This window comes from Echeneis naucrates, chromosome 20 (genome assembly GCF_900963305.1).
Source record: "Echeneis naucrates chromosome 20, fEcheNa1.1, whole genome shotgun sequence".
Taxonomy (NCBI): domain Eukaryota; kingdom Metazoa; phylum Chordata; class Actinopteri; order Carangiformes; family Echeneidae; genus Echeneis; species Echeneis naucrates.
In genome coordinates this window covers 14,977,786-14,995,763 of record NC_042530.1, presented here as the reverse complement: position 1 = coordinate 14,995,763, position 17,978 = coordinate 14,977,786, and the positions used below count along the sequence as shown (strand labels likewise).

At 38.0% G+C, this 17,978-nt stretch overlaps 1 protein-coding gene across 5 annotated transcripts; it reads left to right on the top strand.

Annotated features, from left to right (window-relative positions):
• Positions 1–685: 685 nt before the first annotated feature.
• On the top strand, positions 686–16,081 carry abcd3a (ATP-binding cassette, sub-family D (ALD), member 3a). Of its 5 annotated transcripts, none has more exons than XM_029529254.1 (23): positions 686–820; positions 1,616–1,649; positions 1,761–1,859; positions 2,727–2,815; positions 4,690–4,759; positions 6,031–6,128; positions 6,956–7,079; positions 8,083–8,139; positions 8,430–8,572; positions 8,655–8,724; positions 8,901–8,970; positions 9,355–9,452; positions 10,065–10,156; positions 10,464–10,555; positions 10,670–10,742; positions 10,852–10,915; positions 11,924–12,001; positions 12,075–12,140; positions 12,513–12,602; positions 12,697–12,816; positions 13,954–14,058; positions 14,184–14,240; positions 15,240–16,081. In XM_029529254.1, exons 1-23 carry the CDS (start codon positions 711–713, stop codon positions 15,315–15,317), a joined length of 1,977 nt encoding a protein of 658 aa, XP_029385114.1. In that variant the 5' UTR covers positions 686–710; the 3' UTR covers positions 15,318–16,081. The 5 variants fall into 5 exon arrangements, with proteins under 5 accessions (XP_029385114.1, XP_029385112.1, XP_029385113.1 ...); XM_029529252.1 differs by having other exon boundaries at positions 1,613–1,649; XM_029529253.1 differs by lacking the exon at positions 4,690–4,759 and adding an exon at positions 3,732–3,801 and having other exon boundaries at positions 1,613–1,649.
• Positions 16,082–17,978: the final 1,897 nt, after the last annotated feature.

Below are 17,978 nucleotides of genomic sequence, written 5' to 3'. Positions count from 1 at the left end.
ACCTGGCAGTCCCATTATCCTAAATACTTTTCTGCACAGAAATCATGTTATCTAAGATGAGCCCACCATCTGTAGCTTTCAGCAAATGTTCAAATATCATTTCCTTTATAGAATCAAAATATTTGGTTATGCTTTTCCAGTGGATGATTACAGTGAAGTTTTTCAGCTTTACTTCATAAATATTTGTGATAGTGATAATTTATTAATAGAAGACATTAAATTATTATCAAAAATTTAAGTTATAGCATTGTGAAATCTCTTTGCCAATTCACTAGTTAGATTATTATGGAGATATTTGTCTCTGACATTTCTACAAAGCAGTAGAGGTGAATTGAAATTAGTTCTGCATTGAAAAAAAAACAACAGAAACAACAAATAAAATATTTAGGTACCTTCATCAGCAGTTCTTTGCAGAGATAGTGTTGTTGTTTGTCACTCTCATTGGTCTGTGGATCCACCCCATTCTAAAATTGTTAAAAAATAGTTTGCTTTGAATGTGGTCTCTGGTGTCAGTAAAGAAAGACATAATAAAGATAGGCATGAAAAGGAACATTTCCTTTAGTTTGTCGCGCCCGACCTGTCATGTCTCTAGGGGGAGGTATGGTCCTCTGTGCAGGAAAAAACCCGCAGAAGAAGAAATAGAATCCCAGCATGCCATTGTTCAACCGTGACAGCCTTAAGCTAACCGAACCGGTCGTTGTGTCAGAAACATGGCGGCCTTCAGTAAATATATAACCGCAAAGAACTCCTCCATAGCAGGCGGTGTCCTTTTGGTGTTATACCTGCTGAAACATAGGCGGCAGGCGGCCAAACACAACAGGTGAGTGGGCGACACGCACGGGAATTAAATGTTTTATTGCGAAGTGTTGGAAATTCAGCTTTTTGGGTGAGACTGTGGCGGCTGACAGGATGCTAGTTAGCCCCTGCTACCTCCCAGTTCGTTCAGGTGACTGCGACCTGCTCCTGCCTCTTCCCCGGCCTCTCCCAACGCCGCCCCCTGCCGCTGGCGTTCCAACCGCCGGATCGTTTTCCAAACGGCTTAAACTCCTGCATTGTAAAAGAACAACGGCAGTCTTTGTAATGCAAGAAAATGGCCGATTTGTGTAACTTTGGCTAACTCGGTAGAAACTTGTCTCTGTTTTGAGCTGCCAGTGTCAGTTTCATTGTTATGTTTTAAACTCTGACATTGCCCTAAAAAGAATGCTTTGGCTGGATAAAAGCCAGTTAAATTTTGCCTTTGACAAAGTCAGTTAAAGTTAATAAACTAAAAAAAAAATAAATACACGTTTTAATGTCAATTTCTAAACAATTGAACAAAAATTTGATAGAGTATATTGACTAGTATCACCATTAAGTTGATTTGCATTGGGTTGCCCAAGCAGAGACATTACAGGCCAATCGTATTATTTTGTCAAATGTCGATGAGTCAACAATTAACAGTCCACCTATCAAGTCAAAAGTCAGGATAATAACTCTGAAGGATCCTCAGGAGATTTTATTTACGTCAACGTAAAAGAAAAGCGTGATTGTATCTGCTATTTGAACTCCCTCACATTAATAACTCTAAAATTTGCACAATAACACACCTGATTTAATTATTATTTGTTTGCAGTAGAAAAGGAGTCTCGGAGCTTGTGCTGAACACAGAGGTATGCAAGTCTTATGTTATGTTACATTTGACTGTCTGAATCTGTACTGTAAATGATTCAAATTCTCTAAAGTACAACTAACGGCCACCTCTGTCATGTCTTTTCTTACAGAAAGATGTCAGAAAAGATCGCGCAGCAGTCGACAAGATTTTCTTCCTCCGAATCATGCGCATCCTGCGGATCATGGTACCTCGAGTTTTCTGCATGGAGGTATGGTATTGCATTGCTGATAGGCTTGATTATTCTGAACCGCATCATGATCCTGTACTTAAGCCTCCTTAGTTTACAAACCTAATTCATACTGGGAAAATTTAATTGAATAATTTGTGGTAAAACCAATAAACACAAATTATCGCTATTATTCAAGTCTGAATATCTGAGGGAATTTTCCTTAATGAATTAATGTTCATGAAGAAAGTCAGAATGAGAGAATCAGGGATGGAAAGGCTCAATCTAATGGAAAAGCTTTAGTTAAATTTGGCCACAACTGTGGTGAGCAGCAAAATCTTTCTTATGTCAACCCAAATTTATCAGGATGCTTAAGATAAATTCCAGGCAAAAAAATAGAGAGAATATTTTTTTGTCATTCATAAGTTTTGCTTTTCATGGACAGGACCATGTTTGTTTGTTTGTTTGTTTTTTTTTTTTGTTTTGTTTTGGGTTTTTTTTTGTCAGATGAACTCCAACATGCAGCAGGTGATTTTAGATGTTTTAAAGTTCTCTACTGTGTCTGACCCTGCATCCATTAAGTCTGTACAAGTACAAATGATCTACTTTTAGTTGAGAAGACATTATAAACATTATAAAATATTTCAACATTGTATTCAATTTTGTTAAGAACATTTGGAAACCAGTAGTTAGATATTTGGGTGTTCATTGAAGCTGCACAGAGAGAAAAGCCCTTTGACACAGATATATCAGCTCCATAAGTCAAGGTCAGTCACATGGCTCCTATGATTCTGTTCAGTCTTATCCAATCAGTTCAGTTGATAAGGGCAGGATGATAAGGGGATTTATGATTTGCAGTTTTTGACAAGCTGTATTCACGATTCTCTATGGTTGTTGTCATTACCACAGACTGCCTACCTTGCCCTTATTGCTGCCATGTTGGTGGCCAGGACCTACTGTGACATATGGATGATCCAGAATGGCACCATGATTGAAAGGTCAGGTTCTGCCAAGATGATCAGATTTCTTAAATCATGGCGTTACATGTATATTCACATCCCTGTTAATGTCTTATGTCCAGATTATATAAAGTACAGTACACTCTCTACTTTGGTGCGTTGGACGGGAAGTGAAAATGTATTTTTAAGTGTCAGGTCATCCCAAAACAAAACTTGAGACCATATTGTAACAGCATCACACCAGTCAGCCCATTAACACTATGACATTTTCATATATGAATAGTTAGTAGTCATTAGGGGCTTTAAAAATCTGTGAGGCAATTAAAAGCTATTCTAATTTAAATTAAAAACACGAACCAACCTTTGATATAACATCCTGCTCCTGTTGAAGTAAGAGCATTTTTGATCATTTGAGGACAACAGTAATAAAGTGTAATCTGTTTCTCATTGTGTTCTTCAGATTCTGTTGCTGCTGTACCTACGGCAGTGTGTAGTCAATACATTTCCATGAGAGCTAAAGGAAAAATGGGTCAGGAAGGGTTTATGAAGGTCACAAAGCAGTGATGCAAAACAAGGTGAAAGGTTGATGGGTTGTGTCTACAGTTTACAATACTGTCTGTTACTTAATCCCTGATCACAGTTATAATTACCATCTGTGTTATCTATGCGATCAGAAGCAGCTAAAGTCAGTTGCAAGTAGTTTTGGTACTATTTTAATCAAAATGAACATGAACTAGATTAGACTGGATTTCATCTGGCATTATACTTTAATTCAGATTTGCAGATGCAAGTCCTGTTTCTTTTTCCTAGGTTTTTCACATTTCATTTAGGCTTTGAAAGAAGATGTTTTTGTCAGATGAAAGTTAAGAAAACAGAATGCTGGTGGACTCCATTCCATTTTGCATTGCCATTTGATTCTGTGCAGGAACTAATGGCTTTTTTTGATTCTCCACAGCGGTATCATAAGCAGAGACATCAATCTATTCAAGAAGCACTTTTATTCCTACATATCAGTCATACCAGGGGTAATTGTCAACACCTGTCATAGAGGTGGACAGCTGAGCTTTACGTCATTAACACTGTGTTCTTAACATCTTGCTTTGGAAATGTGTTCTGGTGTGCTTTTTCATCCCTTACTGTCTGAGGTCTACATTTCCTTCCCAGTCATAACACTTACCTGTCACTTTCAGCAGGTGGTAAAATTAATACTGTTAGCGCATTAGCAAAGACACATTGTCACATGGAGTTGCATTCAATTTATATGTTTGAGATTTTTACTCAATTACAGTTCTTTGACATCAAAACATGTCAGGAATGAACTTTTCCTTGTATATCATGAAGTAACATCCCTCTCTGCATAAAGTGGCATAGTTTAGTAAAATAAAAAAGAGAAACCCTCATGTAGTTATGGAGGTTACAAATGCTGATTATTTTGCAAAATAAAAACTGAGCCATTCAAATAAAAGGCCTTTAGGAATGTTGAAGTAATCAAAAAAAAAAAAAAAAATCACCTGAATGAGGCTATTAAAAAACAAACTATTAAACAACAAACAAGCTATTAATCAATGGCCATTAGATCATACAGCACCCATTTTTCAGATTATCTGGCTTTAAAGAACAACTGGGACTTCTGCAATTTATTATTAACTGAATTAAACAAACTTAAATACTTAACTGCGCAAACTGAATGTTGAATTGGATTTATTCTCCATCGGGACTCCACTATTACAGATTTACATTAGGAAAATAAAAAATTCTGCACTCCACCTTAAAGGACAAATTGTGTGTTTCTTTAAGTATACGGTAAATTGAAATTCATTCTACGGAAAAATTTAATTCATCCAGCCTCAGTATTTGTCCCACTGAACTTGTTGGGGATGTTTGCTCATCTTTTTGCATGTTGTGGTTTGCAGTGCAATTATCGGTCGCTCAACAAAAGATTTCAAGATCTTCTTGTTCAGCTTTATCAAATTCATGCCAGTTGTAAGTGCATTTCTGTTACTTTTTCTTTCTGAGACACAATTAAATGTGATCCTATTTACTACATTTCCATGTAGGGTAAATTCTGCAGTTCAGTGTGCATTCATTCTCCTGCACTTAGATTTGGTCAGTTTTATGTTGTGAATAGGGTACAGAGGAGACCTGATATGACACACACTGATATTTATCCTTTCTGCTCTGTAGTTACTTATTAATGTCCTGGTGATAGTGGTGATAATTTTTTTTTTTAATCATTTCATGCACTTCAAAGTACTACCATCTGGGATGCGCCGATACGAGCACCATGTATTGGGCCAATATTGCAGTTAGCACTTATATTGCTTAGTTGCATTAGGCTTTATATTGCATGCAAAAGAAGACTGCAATCACAGGTCGTCGTTGTTGTTGGAATTTCAGTGTCTAGCTAATTGTAATCAGTGTGGTTAGGAGAGAGTGAAATTAACGGCATTAGTAAGCATCATGTAAGCAGGACATACTTCAAGATAAGGGGCAATGACAGAGGTAAGGCAGACTCCAGGCTGCTTTGAAAGCTTTTCTCAGATATGAAGATGGTGCAAATGTGGAAGCTTTACTTTTACAGAGAATATGTTATTATTGTTTAAAATGCATGTTATTTTATACAATTATTTTATTTATTATAATCAGTTGGAACAAGCTTAGAAGGAAATAAAACCTGCCTTCCAATTTATTAATTTTTTAAAGTAATGCGATTTTTCTGGTGGAAATATTGGTATAGGTATTCCATATTGGCAAGTACACAAATTAATACTTGGTGCTCGGTGTGAAGAAAATTGTATTGGTGCATCCCTAACTGCCATTTCCCATAATCATTCTTATGTCACAGCAAATTAAATGTACCCTTGTGTGGCTGGCAATATACTGTTTTTTATTTATTTATTTATTTATTCACTGTTTACAAATATCATAAAAAAAACAACACCACTCTCAATATGTCTTGACTGTCTGCCACCTCTAGTGTCATGTTTACTGGTTCCTTCTTAAGATGTAAATCTTTAAGAACAATACAGAAATAATTTATGAAGGTGAAAAAAAAACAAGATATTGTCCAGCCTTTAGTTTCGCAGCTATTTCTCCTACTCCTGCTAAATATTCCGCCTATGCATTTGTTTTCTTTATCACTCTCCCTCTGTTTGAAAAGCAAAACAAAGAAATTTGCATGCCTATCTGTACTGAAGATAGTGAGAGGGGGATACATACATGCATGCATGTAATGTGTGACTGGCTCTTTACAGATTGCCTTGGTAAACAACTTCCTGAAGTTGGGCCTAAATGAACTGAAGTTGAGGTTTCGCGAGAGGCTGACAAAGAAGTTGTACGACCGTTATCTGCAGTGAGTACCCAATGAATATCAGCTGTCAGCCTTTTCATCTTTGACATCATTTACTAAGCAAATCTTCTCCAATGGCACAATTTTATTGCAAATTAATTAAATGTAAAGTTGACATTAGTTTGAGGAAATCAAATTGATTTCCAAGGAAGAAATAATAAAAAAACAGATTCATCCCTAAGCTTTTGGACCACAATAAGTGGTGCCAAGTGTGCAATATTATCTTGTTTTATGAGAATTGACCTATTAAATTATTTTATTGATTTTAAAAGTTGTGAGCGCAGGCCTTCTCTCTTGGCTCCTATAATCCAGTGCTAGTGTCAGACTTAATCAGCAGCTAGTAATGTGGACATGATCAATGAGCTTCATGACGCTCAAATTCCCCCCCCCCCCCCCCTTTTTTTTATTTTTTTAATTTTCAGCTTTTTTTGCCAATAACCTTTGATGACCCAAGTGATGTAACATCACAGGTCATGTTGCAGAGAAACCTGAAACAAGCCAAACCAAAGATCCAGACCATGCATTTATAGCTATTAACCCAAGTCCTGTTAAAGTTCAACCCACAATGTAAAACTGCAATTTCACATTTAAATGGAGTTAAGCAGAAAATTTTATTTTGAATTATCAACCAACATAATGACCTCTTCTGTGTAAGGAATTCTTTTTACTTTATGGAAAAAATTAAAATGTAAAACTGATTTGATGCTTTCAAAATAATACAGGACCTGAGATTTCTCTGTGGTTTGCTACCCAATTGGTAACTTGCAGAGATGTGTCCTGTGTGTTTTCTAGTCTTGTCTGAGCCCTCAACCTGTGTTATGCCTCTGCAGGGGTTTCACCTACTACAAAATGGGAAACCTGGACAACCGGATAGCCAATGCGGACCAGCTGCTGACACAAGATGTTGAGAAATTCTGCAACAGCGTGGTAGACCTTTACTCCAACCTTAGCAAGGTACTAAGTTCATTCCCATCTGAGAAATGTTCTGCCACAATTAAGGAGAGGTGCTTAAAATTAAAATCCTCCATAGGCTCCATAGATAATCAAAAGTTTTAATGATTGAAATAACTATATCCACAGTCCTTCAGGGACAAATATCAGTCACTCAGGGCAAGTTAGGTGTGTTGTATTTCAGCAAGTGTAAGCATAGATATATTAACATCTTCTTCATTGTCGTATGAGTTAGAGGTTACAAAGGGCCATTGCACATGCATACCTTCCTTAGGTCAGGGAATTCAGCCAGGCCTGCCCAGTAAAACTGATCAGCCAATGCACAATGGTGATGCAGTATAGCTGCCTCTGTCGCCTGCTTCAGTTCAACCTACTTTAGAAAAAGGCAAAGCACTGAATAGCTCTGATCTCTTCTGTTTGAAATAAGTGATATTATATGCATTATTTTGGTCTGAGACATGCATGGACAAGGATTGCAACAAATAGTTTAGTTCCCTAGCAGATATTTAGAACACTCATTGTATGAAAGGAACACTTAACAGTGCTCACCTTGGCCATCGTCTGTTTGCACCTCTGTCCTCCAGGAGGTGCTATAAAACAATAAGTTGAAAAAATTAATTTTTCACAAAAAGACTCAAACGATCATCACACAACCATGTTCAACTTGATTCTGTTCCTCCGTTCCTCTAGTATTTTACATAGTGTAATCTCTTGTTTTATTCTGCCCTTTGTTTAAATAAGAGTGTGGACCCTTTTAATGTTTTTGTTTGTTTTTTGTGCGTGCTCTTTGGCCATCTTTCCATGGTGTTTGACTATGGCTTAACTGTTTTTCACTATGCATTATGGCAGATTGAGATTTTAGTACACATTAAACAATGGAAAATACATTTTTAATTAATTTCTTTTCTTTTCCCATGTTATGAGCAGTGTATACCAAAATATTGACATATTACATTTTTGTGACTCGTATTGTTAAAAACCTGCCTGGCATCTGTCTGTACTGCAGCCTCTCTTGGATATCGCTTTGTACATCTTCAAGCTCACAAGTGCCATCGGTGCTCAGGTAAAGAAATTTTTCTCCTGAATATTTTCCTCAATTTAAAATTTTCTGTTCATTTTTAGTTAAACTAAATATACTTCATCTTAGAAATACTATTATTGTAGTATGACACATTTAGTTTAGTTTAAATTTTAGTGATATTTCACAAAGAGGGACAAAATCTTGTTATATTCTGTATATTTCCATGGTTTTGAAAGACACTTAATTTGATATAATGAACACAATTCTTCCTTTTGGTCATACATAGCCTGAGTGCCAAACAGTAAGTGGCCTTGTTGTGTTCACTTACCCAGGGCCCAGCCATTATGATGGCCTACCTCCTGATCTCGGGTCTGTTCCTGACCAGATTGAGGAGGCCAATAGGCAAAATGACAGTCACTGAGCAGCGTTACGAGGGCGAGTACCGCTACGTCAACTCTCGTCTCATCACCAACAGGTAAACATACCAGCAGCCGCTCAAACTCTGTTACTGTACATCTGTTCACTGCAATACAGCAGTCTGTTCTGTTTCTCTGTAGTGAGGAGATTGCCTTCTACAATGGGAATATGAGGGAAAAACAGACCATCCACACCACATTCAAGAAACTGGTGAGTGACAGTGTGTTGAACAGAAAAATATCAGGTCTTCTACCTGTTAATACTGAGAGGGGGCTCAATAAAAGCTTAAATGGCAGCTGATGCCAAAATTAATTCTACAGTGTTCACACAGTTCTTGGTTGGGTGTTTTTCTAACATCATAATGTGATTTTTATTTTGTTCTACAGGTAGACCACTTACATAACTTCATCTTCTTTCGCTTCTCCATGGGGTTTATTGACAGCATAATTGCCAAGTGTAAGTCCCTATTTCGTATCCAAACTGTCCAAACTATTTACATCATTACACTTAAATGTATTTATTAATATATACAATTTGTCAGGAAAAATCACCTTTACAATAACTCATATCTAGCTAAATTCACACTTTAATGAAGAAAACACTGAAGTAAATACATCAATGAATAACTTTTTTTTTTTTTTTTTTTTTTTTTTTACACAACATTTTAGATAATGAGTTATGAGTCTTAACAGTAACATCAAAAAATATTTTTTACAGAATAATACTTAATGTTTTGTATGGAACACAGTTATCTGTACCAACACAGTTCCTTATTCCTGGCATAAATCGTATGTGTCTTCATTTTTTGTCCTTGTTTGTTTTCATGTTGTTCCCCTCCAGACCTGGCTACTGTCGTGGGCTACCTGGTGGTTAGCCGGCCATTCCTAAATCTGTCGCACCCCCGACACCTGCACAGTACACACTCTGAGCTGCTGGAGGTCAGGAGAAAAAAAAACCACACACACATGCACATAGCCATGGCATTCATGATGTCCTGTCATTGACCATCTCAACTTAATGAACAATCTGAAGTGTGTGTACGTGTGTGTGTGTGTGTACGTGTGTGTGTGTGTATACATGTGTGTGTGTGTACGTGTGTGTGTACACACCTTATAAGGTCCACTATATATGCTAAAGGCACAATTCGGTACAGAAAGTAAAACTCAATTGAAGTTAAATTAGTTAACTCAAATTTGCTTGGGTAGCTCAAGCTCAGTGAGGCTGGTCTGTGCTACATGCGAAGAGAGGTTGCTAGGATGGCTTGACAACAACATACAGGGCTTTGTGATAGTGTTCCGTCAACTGGAGGAAACAAGGAGTTGCAAGTTCCGCTTTGCTCTAGTGTGGTAATATTTGCGGCACATTCATACCAGACGCCCTGTACTGAACATTTCAGGACGAATACACCTACCATTACACCCCTATTACAAATAGAAATACATTTGTTGTGTGCAATTTTTTGGTTAATGACATGAACAGAAATGTGTAACAAATGTAGGACTGTAAAGAGATGTCTCAGCTTTCACTGATAGGGTCTGTGTGGCCTACAGGACTACTACCAGAGTGGGAGGATGCTTCTGAGAATGTCTCAGGCTCTGGGCAGGATTGTACTGGCTGGCAGAGAGATGACCCGTCTCTCAGGGTGAGTGTCAGGAAGTGGTAATAAAAATGTGGACATAAGTCAGCTCAGGCACTATATGTGTCATCAGAAAATATATTGTGCCTGTCCATTAAATAATGAAAATCAAAATACAGTGACTGTATTGGAATATTAACATTTGTAATAGTAATTGCATGGAGATGGTGACAATGTAATTTTCTAAAATTAGATTTGAGAAAAAATATGCTTGTGCCTCTGAATAGGATAACCTTTGTTGTTATTCTGAGAGAATCTGTCCAAATGAATAAAATTTTTATTTAATTGTTTTTTCACATATACATTCCCACAGGTTCACAGCTCGTATCACTGAACTTATGAAAGTCCTTGAGGAACTGAATGCGGGGAAATATGAACGTACCATGGTCTCCCAGCAGGAGAAGGGTACGCATGAGTTCTAATCACATATGCCATAGAGATGAGTGGACATGAACTATCGTGGATACCTGGAGCTTTGCAGAAAAACAGTGGATTTTTTGGTTCTTTCTTTCCCCCTAGAATCAGACACTGCAGAGAAACTTGTACTGGTGCCTGGAAGTGGCCAGGTTATCAACAAAGATAATGTCATCAAGTAAGTCTCTCTTTTTTTTTTTTTTTTTTTTTTTTCTTTTTTGGGAACTTGAATATATCAGAATGTTTTCTCCTTTTTCTAACTCAATCTATTCATTATTGTTTCCCAGATTTGACCACACACCGCTAGCAACCCCCAATGGAGACATTCTGATACGAGACCTCACATTTGAGGTAAAGCTCCCATCATTACTGTATTTGGTCCGGACTGGAATCAACCAAGTTAATTTTTAGAATCAATTACTGTGTTTGCATGGTCTTTAGTATCCCAGCTTTGAGCATAACCGGGACATGATGTTTACATGGAACACAGAGAAACCCGGTTATTCATATCCCTGTATACATGATGAATACCAGTAACCCGTTTTCTGATTACTGCATCCTATCTGTGCAGGCGTTTTGTTTACGACGCAGCCACGCAACAGATTGACCGGGAACTGTAAAATGAAATAGAAATGAGACTTCTGTGGCTTTTAGCGGGCTTAGCCTTGTTAAATACCCTTGCCACCAAGTTGTTTGTATATCTGGTATGTCACTCTGGTGCCTGCGCAGATGATGCTCAGCTGTTAGGAACCCGCGATACAGCGTATAGACACTCCAGTATCCCGGCTTCTGTTGGAATACTCCAGGTGGCAAAGCCAGGAAAAGAGCATAACCCGGTTTCTGAATTTGGGGTACGGTGTTTACATTCACAAACACAAAAACAGGATAACTCAAAAACCAATGAAAGCCGGGATACTAAAGACCATGTAATCACTGTAAATGAGTTTTACTAAGGTTTCATACAACTACAGTGGCAAGACAACGAAATGGAAACAGTTCCTCCAGAACATTGTCCAGCACTGATTAGTGGAGCACGTCCCAGGTTATTGCCAACAAACATAGGTTCAGCCAGGGTTCACAGTTTTTTTTTCCACCCATTCTATGTGTTAGATGGGTGTTTTTAACAAGGAAATGAAAGATTAGATTCGATTAGTTGAAGCACACAGTGTTTGTCTGTACTTTTGACTTAGATGAAGATCAGCTCACATGTTTTGACCCATTAATACAACGAAAACAGCTCATTCCCAAGTCTTCACTAAATTTAACTGGCAACAGTAAAATTGGGATCTGCACATATGACTTTAGTGTCTCTTTGTGATGTTGTAGTCACATCTGTGTTTTTTCCTCTGTCCTCTGAAGGTCAAGTCTGGCACCAATGTTCTTGTGTGTGGACCAAATGGCTGTGGAAAGAGCTCTCTGTTCAGGGTTCTGGGAGAGGTGAGAAATCAGCCCAGTGGCAATCGGTCAGTAGTTTGTTTATTAATAAGAATTAATTAAACTTTTCTTTTAGCTGTGGCCCTTGTTTGGAGGACACCTGACCAAACCTGAGAGAGGGAAGCTCTTCTATGTTCCACAGGTAAAAATCCTCCATAGGCCATGTCATCCTCACTAACATCTGAAAAAGCCTCCAGCTGTCACTTTTATAAGAAAAGTTTTCAACTCGGGATATATGATGTCAAGATATTATTGTTGTGTATATATATTGTAGCAATATACAAAATGTCGTTGGTGGAAGTTGAAACACACTGGAATCAAATATGGTTGCTTTGAAATAAGCCTAACGCCTGTCTGTATTCTTGTACTTAATGTATAGGGTTTAGTATAAAATGCAAAGTTCATGACTTGATAATGAAACTCTAGAGGTAAAATTTTCAAATAGGATGAGTTCATTATAGCTTGATATTATGGGAGTCAAAGTTTGATTTTACCCACTGTGTTGCTTGTCTAGAGACCCTATATGACTCTGGGTACTCTGCGGGACCAAGTGATTTACCCTGACACTTGTGAAGAACAGAGGAGGAAAGGCATCTCTGATCAGGTACACACAACCCCCACACAATCGAAACTTCCCCCTCTACCTCTGTGAGGGGTTGGTTCTAATTACACTCATCATCTTGTCTGTTTGTGTCAAGGTATTAAAAGAGTACCTGGACAATGTTCAGCTGGGTCACATCCTGGCCAGGGAGGGCAGCTGGGACTCAGTCCAGGACTGGATGGATGTCCTCAGTGGAGGGGAGAAGCAAAGGATGGCTGTAAGGACTAATTGTCAGCAGAAACATGATGCAATGATTGATTTGTGTGACAATTGGCCCACTTTGATAGTGGTGGGGAACTGACCCAAAACTTATTCACACATACAGCTGGTGCTGCACCTGAATCACTTAATCCTCATGTTTTAACCCTGTGTGAGAGGTGTGCAGTAACAGATGATACTAAAATCTGGATATAATGAAAGTTTTGATACTTTCCCGTACTGTTTTCTCCAACAGTGGTATTTATTCTAATGGCTTGTGGTTCTATTAATAGCTGGTTGCATCGGGGATATGCACAAATAGTCTCCCTCTAATAAAGGGGGGAAAAAAAACAAAGAAACAGGTAAAGCTACTATGTGACTGTAGCTACTCTTACTGTGATATCTGGAAGCTACTCCCAACATGTACCAGCAGGCGTCATTTCTATAAAACACAGTTTGCAAACATGTCACCTGTCAGACGGTGCAAGAGAACTGTGGAGTTGAAAGAGTAAAGCTACTGTATGTAGCAGAGAATTCAAAAAGTATTGTATTTTGGCTCAAATTCATGACAGTCTCTCAAATTATCTTCCTTTCAATGAACTCTAATAAGGTCTACTAGTTTTTGTGTATAAACATGCTGTGGAATGTGTGCTTCTCCAAGCAGCCCAATAATGAGCTGTTTGTCCTTATCCTTTAGTCGAGGGTTAAATCCCAGTAGAAGTCAAATCCAGAAGTCTGAGCAAAATCCTCCCTTGATCAAGCATTTGAGAAATTACACAAATAATGTTCGATGCATCATGAGAAGTGTACTTTCTGATCTCATCCAGGTCTCTATTATTAAAATATCTCATCGAGATAATCCATTCATCTGTGCATTTAATTAATAGGAGACTTGGGAAAGTAATTAAATATAAGCAGCAACGTATACACACACTAAAACTGAATTTGTCAGTAACTTGGGGCTAAGGAGTGTGTTTCTTTGTCCAAAGGTTAATCAATCAAGTCTTGCCTCTACCTTACGTCACCTACTGTACAGCCTTATATTGGGTTGTGTCAACATCAGTGCCCTTTGTGCTGAGTTTTCCACTTTCTATTTGGTGATTTAGGCTAGTTATTGAATGTCTTTTTGGATGATTGTTTATTTTTATGTTTGCAGATGGCCAGACTGTTCTACCATAAACCCCAGTTTGCAATTTTGGATGAATGCACCAGTGCAGTGAGCGTGGACGTGGAGGATTATATCTACAGCCACTGCAGGATGGTATGATACAACACATCATATACCCAAAAACAGAACAAACCTTTTATAATATGATCAGTGGTGAATAAACTTTGAGGTTGATCTGGTGTGGGTGCAGTACTAGTTGTGTTTTCTTTGTTTCACAGGTGGGCATCACCTTGTTCACAGTGTCCCACAGGAAGTCTCTCTGGAAGCATCACGAGGTAAGGACCAAATGCCTTGGTTTTACTTACTTTACTTGGTTTGCCACTGGTTTTACTACAGCTTGTTCATCATTGCTCATCATCAAGTTGAGATTCAGAATTTTTCCCAATTTAATTACATGTTTTTATTCTTCGTGGATTGTGTTAAATTTTAAACAAAATAATGGCTTCAATGTTAAAGTACCAAATCTCCCCTTTATATTGGCCAGGTTGAAATCAACATTTAAAGAACACTGTAAGAAATTTAGCCCTCTCAACACATATTGCCCAAAGTATAGTACTCGGATGTCTTTACACTGTTGTGTTGCGACCACATTGCACTTGTTTACATAGTCGCTGACCTGCAGTAGAGAATAATGTTTGTTCAGACCAGGAGAACTGGCAGGGGCAGTGTGCTCTGACATGTCTCAAACCAGCTGTGCCTGATTTATTTTTGACAGAAAACCAAAGTGACTAAATGTCACTGTAGCCTCATACAGCTGCTAAAATGGTCAGCTTCATGTCATGTTGCTGGTATGATGTCATGATATTTTTAGCTCCCTTCTGGCAATGTGCACCATGTGTGAACAATAGACAAGATGCCAAATTTCCATGATACAACTTTAAGGTGTAAGACATTAGTGCTGTATAGGCTGTGTCTGCTCCAATCTATTTAATCTATGAACGTAGCCTCTATAAGGAGAAGAAAGATTTTTCAACTCATAGCATGACATGTGACGTAACCAATGTTCCTGGACTAATACGGTGATTATAATAGCTCAGCTGCCATTGATATAGTGTCCAGATATAATGGGCAACTGTCTGAATACCTTTGGTCTGGATTGTGTTGGTCCACCTAAAACTCAGTACGGCCAATGCATCACTGACAGGGTGAAAAAATTACTTGTGTGTTGTCTTTCTCTTGCTTTCATCAGATCTGACAGATCTGCTCCATGTAGTTTGTACCAGAAAGATAATATTTACTGACTATTTCCATTTTCCATGGTTTCTTTCGTGAAGTACTATCTCCATATGGACGGCAGAGGAAACTACGAGTTCAAGCCCATCACAGAGGAAACTGTTGAGTTTGGCTCATAATTCACTGCTGACAAATGCATTGCATTGTTAAAACCAGTCAATTAATTCTTTGCACTCAAGACAGAGGTTATAGCTAAATCTAGAAAATAATGTTTTTAATCAATTGTAACTATTAGCCTTGTTTCTTTTTATGTTATTTTTATGTAAAGGATCAGTTGGATCTGTCTAATCGTTAATTTCTTCTGTGTGATTGTAAAACATGTAATTTATATTGCCAACGTCTAGGTTGTGTGCTACACACACTAAAGATAAGTGAATGGGTGAATGAGGATGGGAGAGTGCTGCAATTTAGTCACCTCTGCATGTGGAAGTCAATAGAGGTCAGTCCTGAGAGAAATTAGATACCACTTGGGCTTGAGGCGTCATATACTAAAGTACGAGTACACGGAGTGACATTTGCTAAAGGCACATCTACAGAAGTGCTGCTCCTGTCTTGTAGGTTCTTGTTAAAGCTGAACTCTCCACAGCTTAAAGTAGTTAAGTGCTGCTGCTATGGAATTAATTTTCACATCAAGCTTTCATCATGTGATTTCTACATAGTGGAGGATAAGTGTCGTACAAGAATACCTACTTCCCCTGTCTGCACTTTTCATTCCATTTATTCTCAGACCATATAGCTATAAAAACAATTTTGGAAACTCATGAGCCCACAACTCTTATATAAAAACTAGTAAACTGTCTTCATATTAAAAAAAAAAAATAGAAAATGGGCATCATCGTTGGGTCATAAAATGAATATATTGATGCAGGCGCAACAAACCTCAGCCAACTTCTGCCCAAGCCATTGGACACAATGGTTTTGAAATGCTTACTTCATCAGGCTGACAAGGCTCTTGATTCAACTGTGCAATCAGGTAGAGGAAAGCCTTTTTTCCCCTAATCCATAATCAATCCCTCCTATATAACTGTGGAGTGAACATGAATGTTTCAGAGCAGAGTTCAAAATTTGGACTCGCTAGAGAGAAGAGAAAAATCTGATGCCAAAAGCACATAGGGAGATTTCCACCAAAGTTATTACTGCCCATAGTAGATGAAAGGCGGCGAAGGAATTTTTTATCAGTGGATTCTCACTCACAAGGGAAGTCTTACAATAAACCCTGACGCATGGCTTAACAATGGTGGGAGAGTTGACTTTTGTGGGAGGGGAATGTAGAGCATACAAAAAGTAAATGTTAAACATGTGACTTCTGCTTGCTTTCTTTTTTTCTTTTTTTTTGACCTTGATCCATAGCGTGATCCACAGTCAAATAACAGCAGTCAGTTCCACCATTTGATCCTATGGAAATAGACATGATCGATACTACGCACCCATCAGCTGGAGCTATATTTGATGAAACATAAGGCAGTTGGTAAGGAAACAGCACAGTGAAATGTGATTAGCTGCTTTGGTGGCCATAGTTGGCTGTAGTCACATGCTCAGTCCCTCTATTCACAGGCTGCATTTGACTACTTTCGCATTGCTTGATTATGTTGCCTAAAGTTTCATGACATTGGGTCAATACTCGTAAAACAGCATAGAACTGTTATTATAATTATTATGAATGAACATATTTCCATACCATATAATGTTTAACTCCCATTCTTTTTTTTTTCTTTTTTTTTTTGGTGTTGGGATTCAATACTTGATTTGATTTGTTTTTTTTTTTTTTTTTTTTTGGCTAATGCTGGCAAACGATTTGCCATTAATTCTGGCTCTCAAGAGCAATGATGACTTCTCTGTAAATCACTGAACACATGAATATGCAGACAAACTCCTTCCCTGAAACCTACTGCCATAACTCGGCACGTCTCTGTTCTGTCACAGTAATGTACTGTAATAAAATTTTGACGATGGAAATGAGCATAAGTTGTAACGATGGTTTTATATGACTAATGATGCAGTTGACCATTAAAATTAAAATGTAGTTGTAATGAGTTTTTGTATAGTGATCTTTATTCTTTAATGTTTGTGTGTGTGAAGGTGCTGCTGCTCTAGTGATTCCCTGGAATTATTTTCTAAAGTGTAATCAAATGTAATTATTTTTTTCCCCTTTCATAGACAAAGTTGAGCATATACTATATATCCGCTCACCTGTCTTGACTCGCATATGAACTTAAGTGACATCCCGTTCTTAATCCACAGGGTTTAATATGACGTCGGTCCACCCTTTTCAGCTATAACATCTTGAACTCTTCTGGGAAGGCTTTCCACCAGGTTTAGGTGTGTGTTTATGGGAATTTTCAACCATTCTTCCAGAAGTGCATTTGTGAGGTCACACACTGATGTTGGACAAGAAGGCCTGGCTCTCAGTCTCCACTCTTAATTCATCCCAAAGGTGTTCTATCGGGTTGAGGTCAGGACTCTGTGCAGGCCAGTCAAATTCATCCACACCAAACTCTCTCTTGTCATTATGGAACTTGCTTTGTGCACAGTTGTGTTGGAACAGAAAGCTGCCATCCCCAATCTGTACCCACAAAGTTGGGAGCATGGAATTGTCTGAAATCTCACAATATGCACTATACCACATAATATACCATATGTTATGTAAGAGATTCTGGACAATTCCATGTTGCTATCCTTAGATGGTTCAGCAACATTTGATTTCAAATAAATTTTTGTGAGTGATGGAAATAAACAGGTTGATGGATTGAATAATTATCAAGCCGCAAAAGATTAATTTC

Coding starts and splice junctions, on each gene's coding strand:
- abcd3a (XM_029529252.1), top strand. CDS start 711: ATGGCGGCCTTCAGTAAATATATAACCGCAAAGAACTCCTCCATAGCA. Junction 821..1,612: donor CAGGCGGCCAAACACAACAG/GTGAGTGGGCGA, acceptor ATTTGTTTGCAG/TAGAAAAGGAGTCTCGGAGC. Junction 1,650..1,760: donor AGCTTGTGCTGAACACAGAG/GTATGCAAGTCT, acceptor CTTTTCTTACAG/AAAGATGTCAGAAAAGATCG.